This window comes from Leucoraja erinacea, chromosome 31 (genome assembly GCF_028641065.1).
Source record: "Leucoraja erinacea ecotype New England chromosome 31, Leri_hhj_1, whole genome shotgun sequence".
NCBI classification, from domain to species: domain Eukaryota; kingdom Metazoa; phylum Chordata; class Chondrichthyes; order Rajiformes; family Rajidae; genus Leucoraja; species Leucoraja erinaceus.
The window spans coordinates 16436570-16448630 of NC_073407.1; the positions used below are offsets into that span (position 1 = coordinate 16436570).

A 12061-nucleotide genomic window follows, 5' to 3' on the forward strand; every position below is an offset into this window, starting at 1 on the left:
TGTTTAAACCCACATAATATGAACCTACGGGGATGATTGGCCTGTTCCTGCATTGTAAAAATAATTTTTAAAAATGCTAATTTAATGCTGACTTAGACTGTATCACATTGAAAATACTGAATCGTTGTTGTAGGCATTAGTAGCCTGGTATAGTGACATTCTGAAAAAGCACTAAAGATTGCCATCACACCAGCAAAGATATAAGTAGTCTCATAATATGAGAAATAGTATTTTGTTATTATATTATCTTCCTTTCAAAGAGATATATGTATATTTGTTTTTTACTTCTGCCTGTGTATGAAGGTTCAGCTTGTCCGTACATTGGGAGAAACAAGAAGAAAATCTCTGTGCCATGATAATCAATTTGGCCATGAGAAGATTCCCATCGTTCGAAATTTGGACACACCGACAGGAGAATTCCTCTCACAACGTCAACGCTCATGGATGGAGGGGTTAATGAATGATGGGTACATTGAAAATCCAGTGTTACGCAGGTAACAGTGAAAATTGATCTCACCTGATATTTTCAGAACAACAAGAATTTTGATGGGGTCTGGATTTGGTGAAACCGCTATAACATATTTAATTAGGGTTAGCAATAGGGCATTCCTGTTAACAGATGGATCAATGATCATAGGTGCAATTTTATAGTGAAAGAAACATTATCTTTTTTATGTTAAGAATTCTGATTATTGGAACCCAGTGCCCAAAACATGGTACAAGTAGAGTCTGTTCTAAAATATCATGTTTAGATATGAATTAAATTATTTACTGGGATGCGGAGTGAGAGGCGGGGAATGAGACTGAATTAATTAATCTACAGGGGACTGGCATGGACTCGATGGGCTGAATGGCCTTCTACACTATTATGATTATGTAATCCTATCATGCAATTAGCAAACTGATAGCAACGAAATAGGATGCCTGCACAAAATGTAATGAATAGATTTCTGGTGGGTTTTGATTGTCGTTTTAAGTATTACACAATAATTTATTTACTGGGATTACTCATGGTGTGGAGACCCTGCAGATGCTGGTTTACTAAAAGAGACACAAAGCGCTGGAGTAACTATGCTGGTCAGGCCGCATCTCTGGAGAATGTGGATAGGTGTTGTTTTGGGTCAGCACCATTTTTCAGACCCATTGTTATAAGGGGAGAAAGCTGCAACAGAGATAGGAGTGGGACACAGCTTGGGAAGTGATCGGTGGATACAGGTAGGGGAGGAGGGGATTGATTGGCGAGGGCCAGAGATGAAAAGACAATAAAAGTGTGTGACGAGGAGATAAAGATAGCTAGGCATGAAAAGTCAAACCTGAGGAAGGAATATAGAACAAGATCTCCAGAGATGCTGCCTAACCCACTGAGTTACGCCAGGATTTTGCATCTCTATTGCAGGTATACAGGGTGAAGCGGAAAGTGAGAAATAGGTGCACATTCAGGTGGGACAGGGAAGTGAGGAAGAGAAAAAATCTCCAATTTTAGGTAAACAACCCCCCACCCACCTCCAGTTTCCCCTCACCCCCTTTTTTGTCCTTTTGTCCCTGTGCCCCCACCTCAATGCACACCAATTTCTCATTTTCCCTCATCCCTTTCCACTATTTCTCTCTCTATCTTCATATTTGCTGCTTGTTTTAACCTAATCCCATACATATTGATTTGATCTCTGGCTTTGGTCCAATTATTGGCCAGTCAAACCCCCCCCCCCCACCACCTTATCCACCTATCACTTGTCAGCTTTCTCCCTTGTCCCTCCCCCACTGACTACAATCAGAACAAGGGCCTGACCCAAAATGTCACCTATCCATGCTCTCCTGAGATACTGCCTAACCTGCTGAATTACTCCACCGCAATAAAATTAGATTACGTTTAATAGCTTTTTAATTGTATTCCCTCTTGACTTCCATCTCTACTGCAGTCACAAACTAACCCTGGAATACTGTTTCACAGGCTTTATTACATCAACTCTTGACTCAAAATACCAGTCCCAATTTCCTGTATTTGGTCCATATCCTTCTAACCTTTTTCTATCCATTTACCTGTCCTAAATGCTGTTATGGTACTTGCCTCAACTACCTCCTCTTATCATTCATTCCATATACCCACCGCTCTCTGAGTGAAGCAGTTTCCCCTGAAGTTCTAACTAAAGGCTGCCCTTCTCACATTATGTCCTCTGGTTCTTGATTCTCCTTCCCTCAGCAAAAGATCATGTGCATTCACCCTATCTCCCTCATGATTTTATACATCTCTATAAGATCACCCTTCAGCCTCATGCACCGCAAGGAATAAAGCCCATGCCTGCCCAAGCTCTCCCTATAGCTCGGACCATCAGGTCCTGGCTACATCCTCATAAATCTTCTCTGCACTCATTCTAGCTTAATGGTTTTCAAGAGAGAGTTAGATTTAGCTCTTAGGTCTAAAGGAATCAAGGGATATGGGGAAAAAGCAGGAATGGGGTACTGATTTTAGATGATCAGCCATGATCATATTGAATGGCGGTGCTGGCTTGAAGGGCCGATTGGCCTACTCCTGCACCAAAGTTTCTATATTTCAATGTTAGGGTTACCAAAACTGAACATAGCACTCTAAACGTGGCCTCGCCAATGTCCTGTACAACTGTAACATAACATCGCAACTTCTATACTCAATTCCCTGACTGATGAAGGCCAATGCACCAAAAGCCTTCTTTACCAATGCCCTCCCATTCACTGTGAAGGTTCAGCCCTGATTTGACTTCCCAAAGTGCAACACCTCACACTTATCTGCATTAAACTCCATTAGCCATTCTTTAGCCCAATTACCCAGATGATCAAGATTCTTCTGTAATTTTTGACAACCATCTTCACTGTCTACTTACTCCCCTAGTTTATGATCATCTGCAAACTTAGATGCATAGACATGCCTTCTATATTCTCATCCAAATCATTGATATAAACCAAAAACACCAATGGGACCAGCACTAATCATTGAGGCCCACCACTAGTCACAGGCCTCTAGTCCTGCAAAAAAATCCCTTTCAGCACCCACCTCTGCTTCCTTCTATGAAGCCAGTTCTCTATCCAGTTAGCTAGCTCTGCCTGTATCCCATGTGATCTAACTTCTCCAAAGCAGCCTACCATGCAAAAACGTATCAAAATCCATGGATAATGTTTATGGCCTTACTCTCATCAATCTTTTTGGTTACTTCTTTAAAAATTCAATGAAACTCGTAAACCATGATTTCCCATGTACAACCCCTAATTAGCTCCGGTCTATCCAAATGAATATATACCTTATCCCTGAGAATCGTCTCCAGTAACTTACCTGCATTGGATGTTCGGCTCACTGGACTATAATTCCCAGACTTTCTTGCAGCCCTTCTTAAATAGAGGCACAACATTCAACACCATCCAGTCATCTGTCACTCATCCGTGTCTAACAATAATTCATATTTCTCAGCCAGCCTGTCGCATATTTCTTCTCTAGCTTCCCACAGTGTCCTTGGATATATCTGATCAGGTCCAGGAAAGTTATCTACCTTCATATGCCCTAGGTATCCAATGGCAGTAATATGGACTGTCCTCAAGGCTTCCCCATTGACTGACCCAAGCTCCCGAGCCTTTATGGTTTTCTCCATGGTAAAAACAGAAGTTAAAACAACAGCATTTATTAAGATGTTATGTTAAACTAAATCCCTATCACTGTCTTCAGTGCATGTTAAGGATTCCACGGCACTATTTGTAGATCATTGTGTTCCCACGTGACATAGGCCTTGCTTATACGTCTACCAATATCAGTGATTTGATTAAATAGACATTAATTTCTGTGTTTTGAGGCCTTGCTCTGTTTAAATAGATTCTGGCCTTTCCAACAGTACAATACCAACAACATTTCAGAAGTACTTAAATAATCACAGTCTGCTTAGGGACATCATAATGTTTTGAAAATCATTGTGTAAATGTATGTTTGTTCTTTATTGATGTGACTAAACACCCAGAACATAATCTATTGTTGCAATCTGACATTATAGAGATGCAGTTCTTTCAACTACAAAAACTAAAGAGGTTCTTGACATGAACAATGCAGTGATGGAAGTTAAAGGTCTTCCTGATATAATTAGTAAGTATTTTTTTAATGTATTTTATTATTTATTTCGAACAGAATAAAAGAATAAAAAGCAAGTGTGAAACAGCTTGCAAAAAACAAAACAACAATATTTATAAAGTGTCATAAATAATATCTATAAATAAATGAAATCATATGTGGCCGAAAAGGAGCATGAAGAAGCCAAAGCTTATTAATTCCCACCCCTTATTCAACTGCTTGTAATTATCTTATACAAATTTAGCAGCTATATGTACACCATATGTACACCAGCCACTATATGTACACCAAATTATTTACATTTGAACACTAATCAAATATTTACAAAGCCATACAAAGTATGGTTTGTTTAAAAATATTTTTAATGGGCTTTCTCCCCTCCAATTTTAGTTTTATCTCATCCTTAAAGGTGCTGCCTTATGTTGAGTTGCTATTCTACTGAAACTCAGGGCAGGCGAAGTTCGGGGCCGGGACTCTTCATCAATCTGAAGAAGGGTTGTGATCCAAAACTTTGCATGTCCATTCCCTCCACAGATGCTGCCTGACCGGGGTGAGTTCTTCCAGCACTTTACGTTTTGTTCAAGATTCCGGCATCTGCAGTTCCTTGTGACTCCATCCTAATTTTATTCTCATCTGATGCTCGCAGATGGACACATGAGTAGAGATCTACAAACACAAGATCATTCCTTCCTTCCCTTTCCATTAGTTTAATTGCATTGAAGGAAGAGGATAGCAACATGCTGCTCAGGCTTACTGTAGATAGGGAACTCTGCACCCGCTAATAGTTGAATCAGCCCTCTGTTAGTCTACATGGCTCAGCATTTCACCAAATCTGACACTTTGCTCATCCATACTGCAAGAATCTTGGAAAAATGTTCAACGTTTTTTACATTTTATCATCTCTTGGAGATGTTGTGATTAACTCTTATTGTCTGCTGCTGCTATTAGTTTGAATCCACCAGTCTGCTGAAGGGCCTCCACCTTGACCCAGACACATCGACCCTCGCCTTGTTCAGCCTCTATGCCCTGGGACACCTCCCGCAGCCAACCTCGGAACCCCTAGAGTTCCTCCTAGGGTACAGAAGATGAGCTCCCAGCACGCTCACCAACACCGTTTTCATCATCCATAAGCCCCCACCGCCATGGCATCATGGGAGCTAAACTAATTATAAATGTAAAGGGGATCTTACTGTGCGAGGATTCATATGTGGGACTCCACAGCAGTATGATTCATGCAGAAGCGTCTCACTGTTCTTGGGAAATCTAGCCTCACCATAAGCAGGCTGTCCTGTTTGCTGGCAAGGTGTCCATAAATGATTCTTGTGTTAGTCAGATTAAAACCTGCATTGCATAATATCATCACCATGACCAGGCATCTCGGTGCATAGGAAGAGGCTAAACCAAATGTAGCATTCTATGTGACTTGAATTGTAAGTAAGCTTTGACTAAGTTCCTTCAAATCCAGACAAAAATATTGTGCCGTGAAGGACATAAATTTCCTCGTGTTTATTTAAAATATGTTACTGAAGATGATATTTTCCTTCAAGGTACAGATCCTACAAAAGTAGGCTCTAGCGTTATTCAGCAGATGACGGAATATAAGCAGGAATGTCATGAATCAGTGGTAATGAACATGGAACAAAAACTGATCACCGTCAGCAGGGTATGATGATATTGTCTTTCTCTTTTGTCTTCACTTACTGATCTCCATCATATTACTACGTGCAATTTGAGATTTGGACAGATTAATAGATAGAATGTGTTTATAGGACAATGGGCCCAATACAGGCAAATGGGATTTGCCCAATGAGCAAGGTGGACAAAGGACCTGTTTGGAAGCTATACAACTCTATGACTATGTGCAAAAGTATGACTTATGAACAGTGGTGGACTGGATCTAAAAATATTGGTTGCCAGGAGACAAAGAGGGCCCACTTCATCAGGGGCCCACTTGCCATCGGGCAAGCTGAAACCCTGGCCAGTCCGCCACTGTTTATGAACTGTGTTGTGGTCTACACTTGCTTCAGAATGTACTTCCCATTTAATACATTGGTAGTATGTTGAGGATTTTGGCCTAAATTCAAAGTATGGCATTTATTTTCTCCCAATTTCTCTTGTCATGTGTGAGGTGGTAACAACTTTAATGCAAATTTAATACTGTCCAATGTCAGTCTGCTATCCAGTGTTCCCGTGTACAGTTCCAATATCTTTCTCCAAACGCGGTATTTTCCAATTCGTATTTCAAGGAAAGAAATAACCTTTACTTTGTGGCATTTTTAGGACCTTGAAACCCAGTTTACTCAATCTGCTCAGCAACTACTGCGGGACATAGAACAATCTATCCAAAATGTGGATGGAGTATTGTCAAATATAAAAGATGAAGGCAATCTGCCTGCATTGACACTTGAGGTAAATTTCACTTCATTTTTATATACACTTCTCCTGGCAATAACTAGATATAACAGGTTGAACTTTATGCTAAATTCTTGAAAGGCAAATGCAGTGTTAGGAAACACTAAAAAGGTACACTGTTTTTTTGATGAAGGTTGAGCCAAATTCTTTGAAGCAAAAATGGGGCTTGCAATGTGCAACTAACATAATATCAATGCTAGATTTATTTCACCAAGTTTCCGGGCATAGTGTAGGGCATACTGTTCCAGCACAGGAGAAACTATATTGGGTTTGTATAAGCCACTCATAATGAAGTGACTTATTATACATCTTGCAGGTACCTATTAATAATAATAAATAATAATGCATTTTATTTGCTGGCGCCTTTCTGGACACCCAAGGACACCTTACAGGACATAAAATCATAATACATTTATCAATATTAAAATCAAGTTGATTAAAAACAAAAAAAACAAAAAATACACAAAACATTTTAAGTCATTAAAATCAGGGTGAACATGGTGGAAGTTATGTCGGGTATGCTAATCTAAACAGGTGTGTTTTGAGTTGTGATTTGAATTGATCGATAGTGTCCAGGTGACGGATGGGAGGTGGGAGAGTGTTCCAGAGACGTGGGGCAGAGCAGCTGAAGACTCTGGCACCCATGGTGCTGAGTCTAAATGTGGGGACAGTTAAAATTGCAGCTGAGGAGGAACTAAGTGACCGGGAAGGAGTGTATGGTAGCAGCAGGTCAGAGAGGTATTGGGGAGCAAGGTGGTGTAGGGCTTTGAAGGTCAGCAGTAAAATCTTGCTGCAGAGTTCTGAATGCATTGGAGGTGATGAAGAAGTTTATTGGAGGTGCAAGTGAGGAGGGCGTTGCAGTAATCGATGCGGGATGTGACCAGAGCGTGGATGAGGACTTTTGTATTGTCTTTGGAGAGGGAGGGGCGGAATCTGGAGATGTTGCGGAGATGAAAGTATGCAGAGCGTGTGATATTGCTGATGTGGGGGCCAAAGGAAAGTGTATTGTCCAGAATGACGCCGAGACTTTTGACATGGGAGGAGGTGGGTATGGGTGAGCCATCAACTGAAATGGTGAGCGGGTGGGTTTTGGAGAGTGTGGACTTTGAGCCAATTAGCATGATTTCTGTTTTATTTCCATTGTGTTTTAGAAGGTTGTGTGACATCCAGTTGCTGATAGCTTGAAGACAGGTGGTGAGGGCAGTTGGGGGAAGGGAGGTGTTTGGTTTTGTGGAGAGGTAAAGTTGTGTATCATCGGCGTAGCAGTGAAAATTGATTCCAAAATGACAGAGAATATTGCCAAGAGATTGAATATAGATGATAAAAAGCAGTATTCCAACATCTATAACTAATACCGAGCTTAATTTTAATAAGCTGAAATTATTTATTTTTGACTAAATTCATAAAATCTTTGAAATGCATAATAGAGTGTTGGGCACCTGAAAGAGAAGGTTTAAATGCCTGTTTTGATAAAAGATCAAACACCAGGCTATCTTACGGGGTAGCACCATGGCTCAGCTGACAGAGCTGCTGCCTCACAGTGCCAGAGATCTCACCCTGGGTGCTGTCTGTATGGAGTTTGCACGTTCTCCCTGTGACTGTGTGGGTTTCTTCTGGGTGCTCTGGTTTCCTCTCACACCCCAAAGATGTATGGATTTGTAGGTTAATTGGCCGCTGTTAGTTACCCCTATTGTCTAGGGAGTGGACATGTCAGTCGGATAACATATAACTTGTGTGAACTGGTGACCGATGGTCAGCATGGCTGCGGTTTCCATGCCAGTTGCCATGCTGTATCTCTAGACTCTAAACAAGCTATCTTTCAATTTCAAATGTATTTTGCAATATACTCTATGCACTCAACAATATTTATATTTCTTTTTGTCTTTGCATTTCTTGAAGGTGTGATTGTTATTTGAATGTTGACCCATTGCGGAACAATCTGTGAGAGTACTTTCACCAGAGAAACTTCAGCAGTAAAGAAATTAACTCCCCATCACTTTGTCCAAAGTAATGACTGAGTATTGAGCATTAAAAGCTACCTGTATCGCTCATATATGTCAAAAGAATAAAGGACAGCTACATACTGCTCAGCAGTTCAAAGCCTATTTGGTTGAACCGTACCCTAATTTTAATGCACTCATCCATTGAACCAATTCTTCGCTTGATGTATGATCAGCCAGCCTTGGAATGGATCTGTCCTTGCTAGCTATTTACCGCATAATTAAAATGCCGACCTTTTTAAATAATGTGTATTATTTTCTTTTGCAACAATGTAATTTACCTTTCTCAGAAAAAATTTACTTGTATTTGTAGAATCTAAATAACATCTGGGACCAAGTTATGAAAATGGTGAAACAAAGGAAGGACCTGATCAAAGAATTTGATAGAACTTACAAAGAATATGAAAAAGAAAGAGTGAAACAGGTAATTGGTTAAATAAGAAATCCCTGCCTCCTTTTCCCTACTTATTCCAACCGTGGTCTGCCTTGGAGTAAATCTCCTCTATTTGAACAGTAGATTGTTTGATCTTTCAAGGTTTTTCATTGGGACATGCGTAGATTTTCGAACAGGATGCTTTGAATCCCAGACTATTGTGCAAAATGATCTTGGGGCTTCATAAGAATATTGGATTTCCAGCAAATGAAAATCAGATGCTGGAAATGCGAAATAAATATTAAAAAGTTGAACACCACACAGCAGGTCATGTAGTATTTATGGAAGGAGGAACAGATTTGCTGTTTTAGGCAGAGACCCGTGGCTAAACCCTTGTTGGAAGTGGTCATTGCCCGACACGTGTATGAGTGGCATTTCATAGGCTTTTTGACAGGCACATGGATATGCAGAAAATGGATATGGACCATGTCCAAGCAGTTGGGATTAGATTAACTCGGCAGCATGTTCAGCATTGTACAGCACAGAAATGGTGGGCCAAATGGCTGTTCCTGTGCTATATGGTTCCATGCTCTTTGACACAAATATTACTTGCCACATACCAGGAGTTACTGCATGCCGGCATGAATTACGTCAGCATTTGTGGATTAAAAATAAAATAAAATGGAATGTGGCGTAATCTTCATGAAATGAACATACCACTTATGAGACTATAATGGAGGAAAGATATTGATTTTTCAGCCCAGGCCACTCTCTGGACAATGGTCTTAAATTATTTTTACTTAAATTCAGACAAATCTCTGTAATCCTACTCCCAGTCAGATGCTTCAGTGATGTCAAGGGCAGATCTCCTCACCTTAGGAATTCAGTTTTTTGCCTCTGTTTGAACCAGAACCACGATTGTGTCCAGAGCTGAGTGGTCCTGTTGCAATCCAGACTGTACATCAGTGATCAAGTAAGTTAGTGTCAGCCGAAAAGATCATCGGAGTCTCTCGCCCCCCCCCCTCCCCCATCTCAGACATCTACACCACACGCTGCATCCGCAAAGCAACCAGCATTGTGGAGAACCCCACCCACCCCTCACATAAACTTTTCTCCACCCTCCCATCTGGCAGAAGGTACCAAAGCATACGGTCCCTCACATCCAGACTATGCAACAGCTTCTTCCCCCAGGCCATCCGACTCCTCAACGCTCAGGGACTGATCTGAATACACACCCCGCCCCCACCCCCCACCCCGTCTCTGCTGCTACGTAAACTCTGCACTGCACCCTCGGCACAATTGGTTTGTGTACATTGCACTCTGTTGCACTGTTGTGTACTGTTCTGCGTTGCCCTTGTACATTTTCTATTTACTTTGTTGCACTTTAGTAAGGAAGGTTTTGCACCATGTGTATAGCGTAGTATATCTATATATGTAGCATGTTGTCCAATTGTGTTCTATGTAGCACCGAGGTTCTAGAGAAACGCTATCTCATAGCACTGTGTACTGTGTATACGGCTGTAATAACAATAAACCCTCTTGAATCTTGAATCTTGTTAGCACCATTGACAATGCTTTCCCATCACTTTGCTGGTGATTGAGGTGAAACTGTTGTGGTGATAATAAGCCATAATGTATGTGTCCTTGTAATGCTGACAGGATATAACTGGGCAATTTTCCACATTGGGGAATGCCAGGAGAGCTGCTTTCAGATCCCATGGCCTTTGCGACTGCATGAAGAATTGTTTAGGTCTTATGTTGGTGGGAATCTCAGGAAAATCAAAAATGGACCATTATTATATATATTTTGTGAATATAAATTGTTCATATTATAAATTTATATCTGTGATTCAGATAACAGCTGAATTTAAAGAATCCATGAAGGCTTTAGAAAAGATTTCTTTTTTACCTGAAGATGATATTTATCGATTTTTCGATAAAGAAGCAATGGTAAGACAAAAATATTTAAATGACCTGATTGTTTCAGAAATGTGATAGTTGGTTGTTGGATATGGAAAATTGTGGAGGTGGCTCCATGGGCTGTCCATAGGCAGGTCTGTCGGTCTTGCCAAAACCCTCCTACTCCTCACGTTCCACCTTGAGGTGGACCCAGATATGGTCATATGCCTTTCTTTGTGTGGCTTCTGGGTGTCCCACCCCATCCGCCCCCCCCTCCCCCCTCTTCCCTATGAGAATTCCATACTGAAGATATATGAGGATTTATCCATTGTTGACAATTCTGAACAAAGTGTACTCTAATACTCTGGATGGTGAGCGCTTGGTACTATGTCCTTACAGAATGCCAGAGATGTAAAATCTCATGATATCGCACAAACCGAGTTGCACATGAAGAGTGTCTTTAGCAAGTATGATGCACTTCATAAAATGAAAATGAAAATTAAGAGACGCCTTATTAGTTTACTTCGCGTCTCGCAGTTTGTTATAGCACTTGCTAATTTTGCAAAATAATATATACATCGAGATGCTAACTAATGCAAATAATTCTGTTTCATCTATTCTCATTCTGCACAGTTGGTGAATCAGGCCTTGCTGGCAAATCATAGAGCAATGAGCAAATTGTATATTAACCTGATCAAGGTTGGTCTGAAGCATGAGATGACAAATCGTGAGGTATGGAACAGCAAGGTTGAACATATGAAAATTGCCAAGAGGCAGAGCATTCTTCATAAACTGAAGTGAGTCCTTTTGGTACCATGACTATAAATAGTCTTCTTTCATGTCCATCATCTATGTTTCAAATGTTCGGCCAGGCTCTTGTGGACAGTGGACAGCCTTTTCGTTTGCCACCGCTAGATCTTTCAGGCAGCATTGTTCACCAAGAAGTTGGTATCTTGGTAGGTGTGGCATGGATTGTACAGAAGTTCCACATTCACATTCTGTGTCTGCCACATCCGCATAGCCCCATTTGCTCATATTGGTCTTGCATCGGCCCATCCCGGTAAAAAGCCTATTGAGAGACTTCCAGGTCTTCAAGTCACACCTGTGACCAAGTGGTAGCTGTTCCTTGGTTGGGATTGGCATCTTTACACGGTGGTGGTTTTCACTGCGTTTCTTTTCCCACAAGGCTAGTCTGGTTGCTTGAGGAGACTGTGACAGTGGCTGGACTGTGTGAATGAAGCTCTTCCTCGACTTCAGCTGTTTTGGGGCTGGGTGATGGGAGTAACAGGAATGACG

General features: G+C 41.0%; 1 protein-coding gene across 1 annotated transcript in view; it reads left to right on the forward strand.

The window, feature by feature from the left end:
- The window catches only part of ccdc180 (coiled-coil domain containing 180), a 77451-nt gene that overhangs the window by 2119 nt on the left and 63271 nt on the right, over positions 1-12061 (forward strand). Inside the window, 7 exon segments of the mRNA XM_055660103.1 lie at positions 304-494; positions 4008-4096; positions 5629-5744; positions 6362-6490; positions 8807-8917; positions 10721-10816; positions 11399-11562. Coding sequence (XP_055516078.1) covers positions 304-494; positions 4008-4096; positions 5629-5744; positions 6362-6490; positions 8807-8917; positions 10721-10816; positions 11399-11562 — 896 coding nt within the window.